The 20376-nt window shown below is 36.6% G+C and overlaps 1 protein-coding gene across 2 annotated transcripts in view; it reads left to right on the top strand.

Annotated features, from left to right (window-relative positions):
- Positions 1–17951, top strand: part of MOB1B (MOB kinase activator 1B) — a 63625-nt gene extending 45674 nt beyond the window's left edge. For both annotated transcript variants that reach the window (XM_061145827.1, XM_061145828.1), the window contains exons 3-6: positions 1612–1705; positions 6115–6248; positions 8730–8893; positions 12135–17951. In XM_061145827.1, the coding sequence (XP_061001810.1) occupies positions 1612–1705; positions 6115–6248; positions 8730–8893; positions 12135–12212 (470 nt within the window). In that variant the 3' untranslated portion in view covers positions 12213–17951. The remainder of the gene's footprint in view (positions 1–1611; positions 1706–6114; positions 6249–8729; positions 8894–12134) is intronic.
- The last annotated feature ends 2425 nt before the right edge of the window (positions 17952–20376 follow it).

Genomic DNA, 20376 nt, shown 5'->3' with positions numbered 1-20376 from the left:
ATTGCTATCATCCATTGGATCATAGAAGAAGCAAGAGAATTCCAGAAAAACATCTGCTTCACTGACTACACTAAAGCCTTTGACTGTGTGGATCACAGCAAACTGGGGGAAATTCTTTTTTTTTTTTTTAATTCTTAAAGATGGAAATACTGGACCATCTTACCTGCCTCCTGAGAAATCTGTATGTAGGTCAAGAAGCAACGATTTGAACTGGACATGGAACAATGGACTGGTTCCAAATTGGGAAAGGAGTACGTCAAGGCTGTGTATTGTCACTCTGCTTACTTAACTTCTATGCAGAGCACATCATGTGAAATGCCAGACTAGATGAAGCACAAGCTAGAATCATGATTGCCAGGAGAAATATCAATAACCTCAGATACGCAGATGATACCACCCTTATGGCAGAAAACAAAGAGGAACTAAAGATCCTCTTGATGAAAGTGAAAGAGGAGAGTGGAAAAGCTGGCTTAAAACTCAGCATTTAGTGAACTAGGATCATGGCATGCAGTCCCACCACTTCATGGCAAATAGATGGGGAGACAATGGAAACAGTGAGAGATTTTATTTTCTTGGGCTCCAAAATCACTGCAGATGGTGACTGCAGCTACGAAATTAAAAAAGACACTTACTCCTTGGAAGAAAAGCTATGACCAAACTAGACAGTATATTGAAAAGCAGAGATATTACTTTGCAACAGAAGTCCGTCTAGTCAAAGCTATGATTTTTCCAGTAGTAATGTATGGATGTGAAAGTTGGACCATCAAGAAAGCTGAGCACTGAAGAACTGATGCTTTTGAACTGTGGTGTTGGAGAAGACTCTTGAGAGTCCTTTGGACTGCATGGAGATCAAACCAGTCTATCCTAAAGGAAATCAGTCCTGAATATTCATTGGAAGGACTGATGCTGAAGCTAAAGCTCCAGTACTTTGGCCACCTGATGGGAAGAACTGACTCATTAGAAAAGACCCTGATGCTGGAAAAGATCGAAGGCAGGAGGAGATGGGGACGACAGAGGATGAGATAGTTCGATGGCATCACCAACTCAATGGGCATGAGTTTGAGCAAGCTCCAGGAGTTGGTGATAGACAGGGAAGCCTGGCATGCTGCAGTCCACGGGGTCACAAAGAGTCGGACACAACTGAGTGACTGAACTCTACTGAACTAAGTGAAAAGTCGAGTTTTACTTTTCCGTAGAGATAGCCAAGAGACTCAGAAACTGTCTCACTCTTAGTGATCTATGAAAGTTCTTTATATATTCTGAATACAGGATCTTTATTGATTATATGTGTTGCAAATAATTTTTCCCACTCTGTGCTTGCCTTGTTTAAAATTTATTTATTTTTAATTGAAGGATAATTATAATATTGTGTTGGTTTCTGCCATACATCAACATATCAACATGGTGTGCTTGCCTTTTTATTCTCTTAAGGGAGTCTCTTAACCAGAAGCTCCCAAATTCAGTGAGTTAAGTATTTTTTCTTGTATACTTATTATCTGTTCTTTGTTGAGGAAAAAATGTGGATAGAGCTCATATTTTGCTGAAATAAAAGATTCTCTTTGAGTAAAATTAAAATTTAACTTTTTACCTATAAATAATATTGCTTTGCAGCTGTAGATTTCTTCAATCAGATCAACATGCTTTATGGAACAATCACAGATTTTTGTACAGAAGAAAGTTGTCCGGTGATGTCAGCTGGCCCAAAGTAAGATATGATTCATGATCAGTTCTCAATTTTGCTGTATCATACAGTGCTTAGATAAGAAGAAGATTTCTGACCTTACAGTTTCTATATTTGCTGTCTCCTTTCGTGATTCACCAATGACTAGTGTTTTGAGTCGAGTTCCTTAGCCTGAGCTTTATGGTCCTCCCTACTGTACTGTGCTCCATCCTGCCTTTTTCTGTTCACTTCTGCTTCTCTATCCAGACTAGATTATTAAAAATGCTTCCATTACATTTTAAAAAATAGAAATAATTGTTGATATGCAGTGTTACGTTAGTTTCAGGTGTATTGCATAATGATTTGACATTTCCATACATTATGAAATGATCGTCATGTTAAGTCTAGTAGTCATCTGTTCCCATACAAAGTTATTACAGTGTCATTGACCATACTCTTTATGTTGAATAGTATATTCTCAAGCTGACTTATAACTGGAGGTTTGTATCTTTAAATAAATATAAATATATATACATACTGCATATTCTTTATTCATCTGTTGATAGACACTTAAGTTACTTTCATATTTTAGGTATTGAAAATAATGTTGCAATGAAAAATTGTTTGCATATATCTTTTCAAATTAGTGTTTGTGTTTTCTTTGTGTAAATACCCAGAAATTAAATTGCCAGATCTTATGGCAGTTCAATTTTTAATATTCTGAAGAGACTCTGCAGCACCTCTATACATTTTTCCATAGTGGCTGCACCAATTCACAGTTTCATCAGCAGTGCATAAAAATTTCCTTTTTGTTAAATGCTTGCCAATACTCATTATTTGTTGTCTTTTTGATAATAGCCATTTTAACAGATGTGAAACAGTATCTCATTATGGTTTTAGTTTCCATTTCCCTCATGATTGATGAAATTGAGCATCTTTTAATGTGTCTGTTGGTCATCTGCATGTCTTTGTAAAAATGTCTATTCAGGTCCTCTGTCCATCTTTTAATTGCGTTGTTTATTTTTTTGATGTTGAGTTATGGGGTCGCTAAGAGTCGGACACGACTGAGTGACTTCGCTTTCACTTTTCACTTTCATGCATTGGAGAAGGAAATGGCAACCCACTCCAGAGTTCTTGCCTGGAGAATCCCAGAGATGGGGGGCCCTGGTGGGCTGCCGCCTATGGGGTTGCACAGAGTCGGACACAACTGAAGCAGCTTAGCAGTAGCATATGAGTTCTTTGGTAGAATTCACCTGTGAAGCTATTTGGTCTTTCACTTTTGTTTGTTGGAAGGTTTTTTGTTTGTTTGTTTTTTAAAATTACTGATTCATTTTCAATACTGGTAATCCATCTGTTGATATTTCCTGTTTTTTCCAGATTCAGTTTTAGGAGATTGTATGTTTCTAGGAGTTTATCACTTTCCTCTAAGTTATCCATTTGATTGGCTGTAATTTTTTGTAGTAATCTCTTAATGATCATTTGTACTTCTGTGCTATTGTTTTTAACGTCTTTCATTTCTGATTTTATTTCTTTGGGTTTATCAATTTTATTTATTTTTTCAGAGACCAGGTGTCAGTTTCATTAATGTTTTCTATTTTTTTTTAGTTTCTATCTCATTTAATTATGCTCTGTTCCTCATGATTTCTTTCTTTCCACTAACTTTGAGTTTTATTTGTTCCATTTTCCCAGGTAATTAAAGCTTAGATTGTTTATTTGAGATTTTTCTTATTTTCTGAGGTAGGCTTGTATTGCTATAAAATTCCCTCTTAGAACTGCTTTTGCTGCATCCCATGTATTTTGTATCACTATGTTTTTGTTTTCATTTGTCTCTAGGTATTTTTTGATTTCCTCTTTGATTTCTTCAGTGACCCATTGGTTTTTGCGTAGTATATTGTTTAGACTCCACGTGTTAGTACTTTTTGCAGTTTTTTTCTTGGAATGGTTTCTCTGTTGTTATTTATTATTGTTGTTAACCAAGAAATGAATGTTTGGGAATTTGCAGTTTAAAAGTTCATACCATGATGAGAGAAATAAATTTCAGACAACTATCTGTCAAAGGTGAAATAAAAAAATCATTGGGGACAAAATAGAGTCAGAAAATGAAGTAATCTTAAGTATAGTGAAAGTGAAAGTTGCTCAGTTGTGTTTGACTCTTTGTGACCCTATGGACTATACAGTCCGTGGAATTCTCCAGGCCAGAATCCTGGAGTGGGTAGCCTTTCCCTTCTCCAGAGGATCTTCTCAACCCAGGGGTCAAACCTAGGTCTCCCACATTGCAGGCAGATTCTTTACCAGCTGAGCCACAAGGGAAGCCCAAGAATACTGGAGTGGATAGCTTACCTTTCTCCAGCTGATCTTCCCGACCCAGGAATTAAATCGGGGTCTCCTGCATTGCAGGCGGATTCTTACCAACTTAGCTATCAGGGAATTCCCATCTTAAGTATAAACATGACAAAAGAAAAAGATTCAGGGGATCATAGTTATAAACTCTAGAAGTATAAGCAATATACAGTTTTGTTTTTCAGAAAGCTTTAGGGCATTGAAAATTAGTATTTTTTTTATAAAGCTTCAGGGTATTGAAAATGATTTTTGGTTTACTGTGTCCGCTTTTGACTTTCACATTTAAAAATGAATATAGGGGACTTCCCTGGTGGTCCAGTGGCTAAGATTCCAAGCTCCCAATGTAGGGGGTGCAGGTTCCATTCCTGGTCAGAGCACTAGATCCCACATGCCACAACTAAATCCTGTATACTGTAGCTAAGACTCAGTGCAGCCAAATAAATAAATAAAATACAAATTTAAAAAATGAATATGGAACACCTGGGAATCATTAACAGAATGAAAAACATGATTATAAGAGAAATGCAAAAACATTAAGAATTCATAACATAAGGGAGAAAACGTAGGTGAATCCCTGTCTTTTTAAGCAAAGACTAAGCTGTTGCTGTTGTTAGTCACTCAGTCTTGTCTGACTCTTTGTGTCCCTATGGACTGTAACTCGCCAGGCTTCTCTGTCCATGGAATTTCCCAGACAAGAATACTGGAGTGGGTTGCCATTTCCTTCTCTAGGAAGACTTAGTAATGATGGTTTAAAGTCCTACCATTCATATTTTTTATCTCCAAAGAGAATCAAACAAGAAGAAGCTTAAGGCACACCTGAGACTTTGTTTTATATTAGGAAGAATCTCTTGACTTGTGAAAGTGATTAAATAGTGAAACAGGATGCCAGGAAGTGTTGGGAAATTGTCTATTGGAGACCTTCAAAGTAAACTTGACATTTCATCCCTGTTTCCCAGGGTTGAAAACAAGACGTGGTGTCACAATATTTATATGAGTGTATCCTATTTAACATTTACTGCCCTAGTGTGAGTAGCTGTGATTAAATAGAAAGCATCCTTATTTATCCTGTTTCAAGATGGTTTTCATTGTTTAGAATACTCTGTAGTAGTTTTCCATTATATTTTCTTTCAGCTCCTTTTCTAGCCTTTCTCACCTGTTGTTCTGTCAGTCCAAACTCTGGGGCAAGGTTAGAAAAACACAACTGATTCAAAGGGAGAGGCAGAGGTAATCTTTCAGAAACTAAACTAAATGCTAGTTCAGTTTAGACATTTTTGTACTTTGGAGTTTCAGCTGCATGCTTATTATCTTAAAAATCAGGTTGTGGTTGTGAGTGCATGTTTGTGTAGTTAACTCCATGAGCATTCTGTGGCACTGTTTTCACATACTCATTTGCAGGTTTGTCTTCTCTACCAGTTTTTTCTCTGAGAATAGAGAGAACGTCTTTCAGTTCAGTTCAGTGTCCCTTGTTCAAGAGCAGCATTCCTTGACTCATCATTTCTCAATCGTAGGTGCACATTAAAAGTTTATTGTACCAAAGGATAGTGTCTCGTTAATACCCAAATACTGTAGGCATCTTTATTTGGAGTTCCAGTCTTCCTCAAAGGCTTGTTTAGCTCCTCAATCAAGTATACTCAAATATTGAATCATTCTCTTTTTCATTCATTTTACTTTGGCACTTCTGTTTCATTCTCTATCTTTAACTCAAATTTTAATGCCCCAAATTAAAGAGAATTGTACTGTGTAAGGAGACTTTTTTTTTGAGGAAGAAGACAACAATTATAAAGATTAAAGATGATCACCATAGAAGTGGGAAATAAACTTCAGGTTTCTGCTATGGCAATTTATACTGTATGTGATTCTAAAATATAAAAGTTATATATGAAGGAAAGTTCACAAAAAATGAGCTTGATGGAATCTTAGTTTGTATCCTGATAAATTCAAAATAGTTTAATAGCAATTTAAAAATGCCAAATATAAAAAAATATTTATTTGGAGGAGGAGATTAAAATATGTCCTGAATATATTCATAAAAAACATATGTGTAATACAAAAAATACAGGCATTATGTATAGATTATATTGACATTCTGTGTGCTTTTTATCTTTCCAATACAGATATGAGTATCATTGGGCAGATGGAACAAACATAAAGAAGCCTATTAAGTGCTCTGCACCAAAGTATATTGATTACCTGATGACTTGGGTTCAGGACCAGTTGGATGATGAGACATTATTTCCATCAAAAATTGGTATAATTGTTTTGGTTAACTGGGATCCATCATGATTTATTTACCTTCATACTTTTCTAGGACTTAACAATAGAATTGCCTGTATATTCAAGGAACCATGCTAGATTAATTGTCACTTCAAAATATTTCTAATATTTTTAATCTTATATGCTTGAAAAGTGTCTTTTTCATACCAAGTTTATCATGCATTAATTAGGTAAACCTCCCTATAATTTTAAACAATAAGAAGATCTGTATATCTTGGACTGTAACAAATCTGGCTTGTGTTAAGGGAAAAAAAGAGACTGGACGTTGGGTAGATAGCCAGTAATCATCTGCTGTAGTCGTATCCATTTCATATTTAGAAAGGGAGTTTGTATGACCTTAGGCTTCCTGCGTGGCTCAGCTGATAAAGTATCCACCTGCAATGCGGGAGACCTGGGTTCGATCCCTGGGTTGGGAAGATCCCCTGGAGAAGGGACCGGCTATCCACTCCAGCATTCTGGCCGATACAGTCCATGGGTCATGGAGTAACCCATTGAGTCTGACCCAAAGAGTCAGACATGACTGAGTGACTTTCACTTTCTTTCACTTTTATGTGATATAAACCCAGTATTACATTATATTTTTATCAGAGCATTTGTATTCATGACCCATAGCATGAACCTTGCCAACTGTGAAATCAAACTAGGTGAGAAGAAAACAAGATATGATGGGTTGGCCTGTTAGCACCTAAGTGACTTTTGCTTTTTTTATATTCACTGACCTTTTAAAGGGCTAAACTTTCAAGCAGAAATTATTTACATTTATTTATTTATTTATTCACATTTATTTATTAACAGTTCATATGATTTTACTGTGTCAAACTGCTTACAACTGTGTTTTCTGAAAAAGTAAGAATTTGCTTTTTCAACTTCTTGACTGTATTTTATGCTTTTTTACTTTTGGGGAGAAGGATGTGGTGGAGGAGACAGCAATGTAAATAGTTGCTGTTGTGACACATTCATTGAATGCTTTAACTACTTCAAAACCTTTGTAATGAAAGGTCTATTTTTCAAAACTGCATTCCTTATATACATAGTATGGTATGGGATAAGTGCCCTCATCTTTTATCTTCCATATTTTTAAACTTTTTATTTTAATCCAATTTCAGACTTCTGTTAATGGAAAATTTGTAAGAATCATGCAAAGAACCCTTATGTATCCTTCTTCCAGATTGTTTAGTTGCCAGCATTTTAACTCATTTGCCTTTCCTCTCTCTCCCTCCTTCCCTCCCTGCTTTGCTCCTTCCCTCACTCGTTCCCTACTTTCTCTTCCCTCCTGACCCCACATTCTTTCTTTTTCCTGAAGATTTGAGAGTAAGTTGCATATATGATGACCTTTATCTCCATGTGCTTCAATGTGTATTTTCTTAGACGATCACAGAGTAACTTTCAAAATCAGGAAATTAATACCGGTACAATATTATTGTCTAATTTACAGATCTTATTCCGACTTTTCAGTCTTTTTTGGTCTTTCATGACACTGACATTTTTGAAGAGTGTAATATACTATTTTGTATAGTGTCCCTTCATTTGGGAGACACTTAATGTCCCCCCAGATGTCTTATGTTGTCTTACGTTTTCTTGTGACCTGTAACTTTTTTCTTTTAAACTTTTAATTTTATACTGAAGTAAAGCCGATTAACAATGTTGTGATAGTTTCTGGTAGGCTGCAAAGGGACTCAGCCATACGTATACATGTATCCTTTCTCCCCCAAACTCCCCTCCCATCCAGGCTGCCAGATAACATTGAGCAGAGTTCCCTACTGTGCCACGCAGTAGGACCTTGTTGTGACTTATTATATTTTTAAATGGGCAGTAGGCAATGTGACCACATTGAAGCCAGTAGTACCATATTAGTATTTGGCTTGTGTTTTGCCTGTCTGGATCATTTAGCCAGTTTAACAAGGGATATGGATTTTTGTATTTTTCTAGTTGTATATTTGTTAAATGCTATAAAAGTGCTCTAATTCAGAAAGCCAGTGTCTCTAATTGAGCAGAGACTACAGCTAATTTCAAGGTAAATGTACTCCTGGTGTAGTAATGCAATAACTTCCTTAGGAAAAAAAATACAAAACTGTATTGCCGGCATTTCAAACAAAACTAAATGTGGTAATACATTATTTGTGTTCAGCATAAGAAATCTGAGGGACTAGGTGTGCATTTTAGCTCCATTACCATCTCAGACATTTATTTGTTGTATTTTTTGTAAACTGGTGTTATATCACAGGCCTAAGGGGCTCTACTGAAGACAGATTCTTATTCCATAGAAGCACTGAAGTTTGTCTTCATTCATGATATACTGAGAACATTTGAAAAGTACAATGGGTATATTAAGTGGTAATAAAAATGTTTCTTATTTTCCGCCTTGTTTTGGTAATTTATGTTGTCACTTGCTGACAAACTCATACTGCCTTGTTCTCTTCTTGTTAATAGAGGGAGTTGTTTATCTCTTTACTAGGTGTCCCATTTCCGAAGAACTTCATGTCTGTGGCAAAAACTATACTCAAACGCCTCTTTAGGGTTTATGCTCACATTTATCATCAGCATTTCGACCCTGTGATCCAGCTTCAAGAGGAAGCACATCTCAATACATCTTTCAAGCACTTTATTTTTTTTGTCCAGGTAAGTTGGATTAGGGGCTTCCCTGATAGCTCAATATTTGGTAAAGAATTTGGTAAATTCTCAAATTCTCAGAATTTGGTAAAGAATCCACCTGTGATGCAGGAGACCTGGGTTTGACCTGTGGGTTGGGAAGATCTCCTGGAGAAGGGAAAGGCTACCCACTCCAGTATTCTGGCATGGAGAAATCCATGGACTGTTTAGTTCATCAGTTCACAAAGAGTCGGACATGACTGAGCAACTTTACTTTTGAGTTGGATTAGGAGATATTTTTTGCTCAGTAAAAGCAGTTATCTACGGAGTAATGAGGTGAATACTACATCCATACTGTCAGAATAAAGTTTGCTCTGTTTCTTTAGTCTTTATCCTCTTTAATACTTGCCATGATGATAAAGACTTGCCTTCAGTTTCTGAATTCCATCACAAGTCTACAGTGAATCTGAACAATCTTACTTCAGCTAACTGTCTGTAATGGAGCAGCTGAAGAGGGAACTTGGCTGGTAGACATGGAGATGAACTTGTCTCTGAGCGCTCCTGCTACTCCTTTTTCCTGTCTACTCTAGATCTTTTTTCGAAGATCTGCCATGGAAATGAACTTTAAATAGCATATCTTTTCCCTCCTTTTAAAACCATATTCTAAGTTCTGAATTTGATACTGTCCATTATTCCAAAGGGGGAAAAATGTCCCAAAGAGCGTTGATATTCCGGAGGTCCATTAATCTTTGATCTGACTCCTTAGGTTGACCTCCTCTTCCTTCACTGTTTAGTTCTCAGACAGCTGGCCTTAGAGATGTAGACTAAAAGAAATGAGGTTATTTTTGCCCTGCTATAGTAATTAGAGAACCAACAGGTAGGAGTGAAAAAGGTAGAAATGCATAAACTGAGCAGATTTCAGTGGAGGTTGGAGAAGGAAGATGGTAGGTAGGAGATGTCCATGACTTATATCTCTGTTGTTTTTTTAATCTGTTTTTGTATATAAACTTATAAATGCCTTTCTCACACTCATCTCCACAAAGAAAAATTTATTTTCCTTCTATTCACACTCCTCACACTGAGGGCACATGTTTTGTATCTTAATTTCACCTATATAAACAAAGAAAATTTAGGAGATAGTAACTTGGAAAAGACCCTGATGCTGGGAGGGATTGGGGGCAGGAGGAGAAGGGGACGACAGAAGATGAGACGGCTGGATGGCGTCACCAACTCAATAGACATGAGTTTGGGTAAACTCCGGGAGTTGTGATGGACAGGGAGGCCTGGCGTGCTGCGATTCATGGGGTCACAAAGAGTTGGACACGACTGAGGGACTGAACTGAACTGAACTGACCTTGCCAAAACCATTGCTCTGAGCAATTATTTTACTGTGGTGTCCCATCTATAGACACCAGTAGAAACAAAGAAAATGTTACACTGAATGTCTGCCTCCGTGCCTTGGTTTAGGCAGAACATGATTACTTGAGGTTTCAGTAGTTTGAGAGAGGAGTTCTCTCACCAGAAAGTTTAGTTTTACCTTACTGTATGATGTTAAAGTACCCTGTATCTCCCAACTCCTAGCAAATAGTAAGAAATTGGTATGTGGCATTTACCACATCTGAGTCTCATTATATCTGAGGACACTGATGGTTTTAAAGATGGGTCCGCTGGTTATATAGTATCACCTCTTTGAGTGAGAGTGGCCCCTGCCCTGGGCCTCACAGTTGAGAAGTTTTACCCTGGCCCTTCTCCAGCGTACTTCTCCCCACAGAGTGAGAAGTCCACAGGGCCAAGAACATACCTGCATAGGGTCCCTTCTGGTATGTACTTGGGTACCTGAGATTCAGAATTCCCTGCCCACATGGTCCCAAGTGTATTTCCAGGATCTGCATGGATCTTTTCGGTTGGTCCATTGTTTTAAGGGAAGGTCATGTCTCATGTGTATACCTCTAAACCTAAGGAATACCCATATTGCAGCTGTTCATGAGTGTGTGTGGACATTGCCTTTATAAGCCAGTCAGGGTGTCCACACTCCTGCATGTGAGACCCTTTGAACTACAGGATGGAACTGGGGTTTGGTAGATCAGGGAGGTTTGCTGAGGGCCAAGGACTGGCTCTCCTCACATGTAGTCTCTTGAGGAGTCTTTTAAAAATTCTAAATTTGAATCTGCCTTCCTGGCTACTATGAAGGTGTATTTGTCAAGGCAGGAGAATCAAACATATATAAAAATATATTAGCTTAATATAAAATATAATAATTTAGTCATGTAATATAAATATCTATTTGTGTTCTTGGTCCACACCCCACAAATCTTAGTGGTAGACTTGCTGTTAAATGACCCTTAATGTTTCTTCTCAGTACTTACTGAAGTGGTTGGCACATGGCAAGTGCTAATAAATGAGTGAAATTGAGATCTCAGAATGCCCCACTGTGGCAGAAGATCAGAAATATCGACAACCTTTATGTTTTAACCTTATAATTTATAAGCTATTTTTATAGGGGAAAGCTATTCAGAATTGAATTTCAGAATGACAGTGATAGAACGTCTGAAAAAGCACAAATTAAATCCCGGCTTTCTTATTTGTTCTTTACAGGATTTTATTACTTATCATCTGTGGACTCCACATTATTCATATCATTCTCATACCATATCCTATGTAGCTTGCAGATATGTTAGTTAATAACGTAAACTAAATGTTTTATTCTTCATATAATGCTGAGATTTGCCTGAGAATTTTTTTGGTCCCTACTTGATTGGATATATCTAAGTGGTGTCCCAATTATTCATCCTAACAGGGAGCAGCAAGTCTCATTTATTGTTTACTCTGTGCCAGGGATTACATGAAGTGGTTAACACACAGTATCACACTTATGCCCCTTAGTAATCGTATGAGATATGTGTCTGTGTGTGTGTGTGTGAGTCGCTCAGTCATGTCCAACTCTCTGCAACCCCACAAAGTGTAGCCTGCCAGGCTTCTCTGTCCATGGAATTCTCCAGGCAAGAATACTGGAGTGCATTGCCATTCGCTTCTCCAGAATCTTATGAGATAATTTATCCTAATATTAGTAGAAATGTAAAATACCAGAAGTGGTTAAGTGATTTGCCTAAGATGCAAGAGATAGGGAATAGGGGGAAAAAATTTTTTTTTTAAAGACTTGACTTTTATTTACTTAAAAGTTAATTTCCAACAAATGTTAATGGAAATCTATTTTGGAATGAGATGTAAATAATATGTTCTTGCTCTTTCTTCTGCCTTTGTCGGCACATAGGAATTCAACCTTATTGATAGAAGAGAACTTGCACCACTCCAGGAACTGATTGAAAAACTCACCTCAAAGGACAGATAAAAGGATGGGGACCTATGCAAATTATTCCTCAAATGAAACTGTGTGGAGAGTATTTGGATTTTGTTGTATTTTATTTTTATCTTGGTTGTTTTTAATCTTAGGCTTGGAGGGCTTGTTTGGGTTCCTTTTTCTTTAATCTGAATAAATGAAACCATATACTATTGCTAGAGGAAGCCAAGAACCACTGTCTATACATTTGATAGGGGTAAATTTTGTCTTAGTGGCATATAGTATTTTTTTTAACTTGGAGAATTTTTAATAATATTATATGTTGAAAGAAAATGCTTACTGATTGGACTGCTCATGGATGGGGGTTCTCCTTGTGTAAATTGTGGCTGATTTTTGAAGTCCCCAAAAGACGTTTTTAAGTGCCTTGGCAGGCTCACTTCTGAGGTGCAAAGCACAGACATAGAATTTAACAGGGCTTGAAACAATATTAGGATGTCTACCCAGGGCACTTAACTGATGCATGTTTTAAAATATTGATAAAAGCCATAGTTTACCTAAATTGATGATCTCCAACTTTTACTACATTAGAGAAACACAATTTGTAAAGGTGTGTGTTTAGGGCATAAAAAATTAGTATTTCTTAATTATTTTTGATATTGATAGTAATTCTGTTCAACAGATGCTTAAAAGTTCTACAAGCAAGTCTTTTCCATCTCTTGATATCTGTGATATTGAAACTTGAAGATGTTGAAATGTAATAGCTGTTACATTTTGGCTTCTTTCTACACTTTAACTGCACTGTAGGTGTAAAAATTCAGGTTATATATAGGTTTGCGATCTTCAGAGGTGATCCTGAACTGTGAGGTTTCTTAGCAATTGCCAAATGAGCCATAAGTCTGCAAAATCCCCTTCTGCTTTGAAGAGGACTGGAGTGTGTGGTTGTAAGGGACGAGGGTGGGGTTAGTTTGAATGGGGCGTTATAGATGGGATTAAGTATAGGGAGTCAAGTTCAAGAAAGTCCTTTCTCAAAACCCTTGACTAGAATGGCATGAAGATTTTAATCAATATCTTGTAAACAAAGTCTTAGAGACTTCCTTTTAGGAATCAACTTCCATGTGAAGTTAAAAATAAATTACTAATATTAGATATAGGCATACATATGGAATTTAAGGACTCTGTGGGAAAATTGATCACTTTATAGCATTTCCATTCAGTGAATGGAGCTGGTGTTTTATCATTTTAAAATGATACAGTACCTTCTTTGCTTGTTGTAGGCCCAAGCGTTCTGACTTCTGATTTTTCCACTGTGAAAGGAAGTCTTTCTTTGCAGTGATATCAGATAATGAAAGTGTTAAATGAGTACTTACTAACTTTTACCTTTTTTTTGCCATGACTTTCTAGTGAACTATTCCCATAAATAAAAAATTCAGAAACTTAGTTTTTAAAGTAGATATTAACATCTTTCACTTCAGTTTTATTCTTGCAAAATATCCTCTTAGACTTGCAGTTTTAATTTTGTCATTTTTGGTAAAACTTTCCTTCAGTTTGAAATATATACCTTTGCCCTTGTAGACTAGAAATCTTGCTCTGAAATTGTGTAGACTAAAAACACTTAATAGAAAAGAATGTAAAATGAAATCAGTTTGGTTTTGCCATTAACAAATCAAATAGTGATACAATTTAATGCCATTACAATTATGATCACTAGGAACTTTTTATCCCATTTCATTTCTAGCAATCATTCTCCACGTACCAACATGGAATTAACAGGAGAACCTGGCAGAGGCAAATACATTGGACATTCATTGGTAATACCTATTTGTAAACTGCAGTGAGAACTGTTGATTTCCTTAAAACAAATATTTTAGTATCCAAATATACAACATCAGCCACTATGGGTTGATTCAGAAGTAAAATTTGACATCCAGTGATTTGGGTCCTATTCATTTAGGAAAATGAAGCACATGATAATTCAGATTGTCTTCCATACTGCATTTGACTTCATATCAACCTGATAATAAAGGGGTTGCAGTAGCCAAGTGTGGAGAGAAAAGTGAAACATTTGTTTTGCTCATTTAAACCTTACACAGTACTGTACAAATGTTATTATAAATTAATGTTTAGTAGCAGGACTGACTTTTCCACTCTAGGTAGATAGGAGTTTCTTGTCACTGTGCCAGAATCTCAGGTGCCTGCTTCTGAGTATTCCTTGAAGAAGAGGTATTGGGAAGTAAGGACATGTGTATGTGTATATGTGGTAACAAAGTGGAGACGTTCTCCCAGGGAGAGGCCTGGCAGTGTACATGGTGTTAACATGGCTGCAGGTAGGGAAACCCAGAGCGTGTGCGAGATGACTGATCCGAAAAAGTCGCTTTCATTCAGCTGGTTCCCATGAGCATTAGCAAGTTGCCCTTTATAAAATAAGGATCACATCTTGTTTTGCAACAGAGTTAGCTTACAAATGTCTATCAGATTCTTTCCAAGTCTCTTAATTTATAAATAACCAGGATAATGATTCCCCTGCTCCGTCCCTCCCTTCTTACAGAGATACAGAGCAGAAGTTGGTTTTCTCATCTGCTGATGAAAGCATGAAATATAAAGTAAGAAGTTCACATAGTGTTACTGTCACAATGCTTTGGTTACATGTTGATATAAAGCAAGTTTTAGGAATTCTCTTAAATGATGGAATAGTGGTGATGGAAAGAAATTAGTAACAGAGTGAAAATCTTTTCATTAGCTGTAGATGGTGCTACTGGCTTTATTTGCTGGCTTGATTATTCTGTTTCCCACAGAAACCATGGCATTAGGCTGCAGCAAAACAGTAAGTATGTGTTAGCTGGTAGAGGCTTTGGAGGTCAGTTTACCTTAAATTGAAAGATTTTAGATAGCTGTTTCTTCCTACCTTTGCTTGTTATTTGTAAATGCTAAATGGTCAACATAAAACTAGGTGGGAGAAGATATGTCTAGAGTATGGTAAATATGTCTCAGACTGAGTTACCGCCTGGCTTATCAGGAAAGAAAGCACTACAATCTCTTACATTCAGGAATTACAGATAATGCGCATATTTATATTTTACATGTAATCACCATACTCCATTTTATGTATTAGTATTTTCCTTGCTTAGGGGAAAATAGTACAGTAACAGATTTCTTTTATACCTTTGTCTTCACCCTCTCTGAGAGAGGTTTTGATAACCACTGAAATGGTAAGATATGGGAGATACAATTGTTAGTCTGTAGGACTTCCTTTTAAAATAAATATGCCACACCTTAAATAGCAACGTGAGAGTTGATCTTCGGGGTGGTTTCTCTGGGAGCACTACTTACTCCAGCTACACTGGAGAGGTGTAATCACTTTCAGAGATGCCTTGAGAGTTGGTATGTGACTATACAAGAAAATCCATTTCATCATTTTAGTTGCACCAAAAACTTTTCTGGAAGCTTAATATGACCTATCTCATTTACCAAAATGGCTCTGCTTTGGCTCTTTTCTTAGAACTAAACTATTAAGGAAGTTCAAAAGAATATGCCATAGGATCTGAATTGCAGAAGAGAATATTTTGAAGTATTGATTTGTAGCATCATTTAATAAAAAATATAATTTCCTCATGTCACTACTTTGAGGTAGGCAGTATCATTTAGATGTATACGTTTTATTTTATTTTTTAAAATTTAGTTTAATTATCTTACAGTTAAATATAGTAACTTTAAAAGAAAAGGATCCAATATTTAAGATAGAAGTAACTTAATAAAATAACAACCTTTACCTCTATCCTTTTTTAAAAATACTTATTTTCATTCAAATGAACAATTTAAATTTCAAGGCTGGAGAAATTGGAACACATTTTATATACTAATTATGCTGAATTTAAGTCTGTGTATCATAGTAAAATATTTCAAACTGTATAATCATTTCATATGTCATTTATAACTTTAACATTTTATTGCCTTTTTAAAAGATACAATCAAGAAGTATATTTGAAAATGTCACTGCATACCAAGAGGAAAACTTATTTTGAAACATATCTGGGATATTAAAAAATACACCAATTCCTAGAAACACTATTTCAGAGCTATACTTTAAGAACCACTCCTAAAATGATTTAAATATCAGCATTTTGTCATAGTATTCAGTTTCACATAGGAATTACTGTTGTTCAGCCATCAGTGCGATGGTGTATGAGAAAACTGTTTAGAGGTAAAGGTATTTCATGATTTAATGGAAAATGATTTTAATAGATAATAACAATTCTGATTGCAGACAATTTGAATTTTTGAGGCTCTCCTAATGGGCTAATCATAGAGAAAAAATCATTTTGAAGCTATAAAACTGTGTTTCTGTGTCTGCCATTTGTAAGTGAACTACTATTAATACTTAAATTTTGACAAAAGAGAAAATACAGATTAAAATACTGAGTACTCTCAGTTTTGCAAGTGTGACACATTTTCTTTTCTGCATATAATACTACACAATAGAAACATTTGGATTAAATCCTAAAAGAGTGAAATCACTGGTTTTTCCAAACTGTGTGTTTACTCGTCATCTCCTTCTCTTTGGAGGTAAATTATTTCCTTATGGCTGTTGACTTTCCATATCTTCCTCCCTCCCCATCTTGCAACACACACTCACATGGACAAAAAACAAAACAGATTGATTATATAGGTCCTCACTATTGGTGATTCTAAAGTGATTGCTGTCAATAGATACATTGCGGCTGAAGTGTTGGATAGTACAACTTAAAGAAGCATTTTTGGTTTGTTTTGGTTGACAACTTTCTTTAAACTATGTCACTGAAGCTGATATTATTAGTAATATACATTTAAAATTTTATCAATATTTAATGTCTTATAAATTCTTTTATGTGTGGTTGTTTCTTACACATTTGCACGTTTTAATTTTTATTTTGTTTACTTAATTGTGCAAGGTGTAAAATAGATTCGCACATTTTCATTTTAAGAACACTTTTTTCCCTGAATTGTTCTGCAGAGATAACTATTTTTAGGGGAAATAGTTTTTTACAGCCACTAAATTGTATTTGTTATTTTTGTACATGCATTGCTAGGGTGGTAAGGGCACTAATCTTGTAGGGAAAAAGTTTTGTTTTATTTGAATGTTTCCTATACATTATTACTTACAATTATCTAGGAACAGCATCATGAAATACAATAAATATCAGAACACTTAAAGTTTAAATAAAATCATTTCTATCAAACAGGACAGAACCAGAAGAAAACTACCAGTGCCATAAATGGAAGCGTGTGGTAGCATACACACTGTGCAGGTGTTGTAGAGAAGGAGTAAGGCAGGATCCCGCTCTCATGGAGATGGATAGTTTCTCTATATTAAAGTAGCTGAAGCGGGGCGGCGGGGGGGATCGTCTGAAACATGAAATGCAATATGGGCACTGTATTGTAAACTGTGCCAAGATTACTCAAACTGCAGTTTACTGTTGATCAAACTTTAAACTATTTCATCATTTTTGTTTTAAGAGGGGATACTGAGGGAATTCTCTGGCAGTCAAGTGGTTAAGGCTTGGCGCTTTCACTGCCTGGGCCTGGGTTCGATCCCTGGTTGGGGAACTAAGATCCTGCAAGCCATATGATGTGGCAAAAAAAATAAGAGAGTACTGAATGTCAGAAAATCTGTAATATGTTTTGAGAGATGTAAATAAAGTATACAGACTTGTATGTGATGGGATTGGAACTATTTAATTTCTAGGTTTTTTTGTTTGTTTTAAGGAAGAAACTGAATCTTTATTTAAAAAATAAATAGTTATGTTTGGCCATGAATCCTGACTTTGCATTACTGTTCATTTTTGCTATGGGTATTCCCACATTGCATACATTCCTAGAGAAATATTGAAGGTCTGTGAAATATGTTGAACATTTAAAACTTAACTGTTAGGCCTTATTTTTTATAATGTTCACAACAACCCTGGAAGTTAGTATCTCAATATTTCTTATACTAGAAAGCTGAAGCTTAGAAACTGTAGAAGTCACTGATGAGAACTAGGGTTTAAAAACCTAAATATGCTTGACCTTGAGGCCAGTGCTTTTATTGTCTTTAAATATACTATTACTGTGAGAATAGTTAGCAAAATAATTGTTGACTTTTCCATTAAACCAAGATTTTATCTTAATATTCTGTCTTCCTTGTAGACCATTAAAGGGCTTCCCTGGTAGCTCAGCTAGTAAAGACTCCCCCTGAAATGCAAGAGACCCCAGTTCGATTCCTGGATCAGGAAGATCCCCTGGAGAAGAGATAGGCTACCCGCTCCAGTATTGGACTTCCCTGGTGGCTCAGATGGTAAAAAATCTGCCTACAATGCAGGAGATTTCGGTTGGTGGATAGGAGAAATTTATAAGCAAGGTTACTATGTTGATAAACATCCTTTTACAGAAGTTGTTGGGTTGGTATACACAAATGCATAGGTTGTATAACCACTTAGCTTTTTCTGCCTTTATTCTCATTTTCTCAGTTGGTTTATACTTTTCTTAATAAACCTGTATGCTATCAGGAGACCCTATCTCATCCTTTAGTTATACCAGCATCCCTGCAGGAGAAAAGGAATTCCTAAATTGAAGGAGTAGAAAAATTTCTGGCAAGAGTTAAGATGGTAGCATACTTGTTCCTGGCTGAGCGCTCGAATACCCTGTATTTTATCTGTAATTCTCAAATCTGAAAAGCTCAGAAAACAAAGTATTTTGTTCAGTTCACTGCAAGCTGAACCTGATCTGAGGTTCACAATCTTTATTTCACTGTGAAAACTGATGTTTCACTGCAGAATGTTAGTGTTTTTAACACTTCTGCAAGAGGGTGAGGAATGGTTACATAATATATGTTATATGTGACTATTTTTCTTTTCTAAATTCCAAAACTTTAAAAATTCTGAAACTGAATTGACTACAAGGGTTTCGGGTGAGACACTGGGGACAAAAATCAGGGAGTACTTTTGAGAGTGTTTTTTTTTTTAGTCTCTTCCTTGTGTTAACCATTGGTTATGGAGGGTAATGAACTTGTCAGAGTTTCCCGTGTTTAATATTTCAGTCACTGCACTATAGTGGTTTGTGTGTGTGTGTGTGTGTGTGTGTGTGTGTGTGTGTGTATAGTTTCATTTTGTTTTGGTGGAGGAAGAAACACACTTAAGGATTTCTTCAGTTAGTCGCTCAGTCGTGTTCGACTGCAACCCCGTGAACTGCAGCACGCCAGGCCTCCCTGTCCATCGCCAACTCCCAGAGTTTATTCAGACTCATGTCCATTGAGCCGCCCGCATGATGCCATCCAACCATCTCAGCCTCTGTCATCCCCTTCTCTTGCCTTCAGTCTTTCCCAGCATCAGCGTCTTTTCAAATGAGTCAACTCTTGGCATGAGATGGCCAAAGTATTGGAGTTTCAGCTTCAGCATCAGTCCTTCCAATGAACATTCAGGACTGATTTCCTTTAGGATGGACTGGTTGGATCTCCTTGCTGTCCAAGGGACTCTCAAGCGTCTTCTCCATCTACTCAACCCCGAACATCTTTATCCAATCCATATGGGACTGAGCTCTACTTTCCGCCTCCTGGAAGGTCTCAGAGACTCACCTTGCTCTTGCTCTCCAGTAGCTGCCAAAACCCTTACCATTTCATGATTTTCCCCTCAAGTTTGGATGTGGAATGTATAATACCTAGTAATGGGATTTTCCTGGAAGTCCAGGGTTAGGACTCTGGGCTTCCACTGCTGGGGGCCTGGGCTTGGTGTCTGGTCAGGGAACTAAGAGCCTGCAAGCTGCATGACGCAACCAAAACAAAAGCAGAACAAAAACCTAGTAGCTTCTCCAGCTTCCTTGCCATCCCAGTGGCAAATATTCAGGCCTTTCTCATTTCTAGAATCCTGCTATTTATTACTATGGGGATAAACAAAAGTAATATACATAAAGTACTACCATTATGAAATAACATAGGGAATTTACAAAAAATTATTTTTGTTTCCATCCTAGAGTTCACCATGGAATTTTGATTTCTGCCCACCCACCCACGCCACCCCCCCCTTTTTTTTTTTTTTGAGAATGGATTCACCATTCCATTTACAGTTTCTGTGGACAATTTCAACTTGGGAACTTCTGGACTGGGGAGTAGCCTGTTTATTAGGTCTTTATCATGATTAAAAACAAATTCTGGGCGTTTCTATACTGCATTTGTCCCCAGCTAGTCACTGACTAAACAACAACAACAAAG

The sequence above is a fragment of the Dama dama genome, chromosome 6, assembly GCF_033118175.1.
Source record: "Dama dama isolate Ldn47 chromosome 6, ASM3311817v1, whole genome shotgun sequence".
Classification (NCBI taxonomy): Eukaryota; Metazoa; Chordata; class Mammalia; order Artiodactyla; family Cervidae; genus Dama; species Dama dama.
This window is presented reverse-complemented; position numbering and strand designations above follow the sequence as displayed.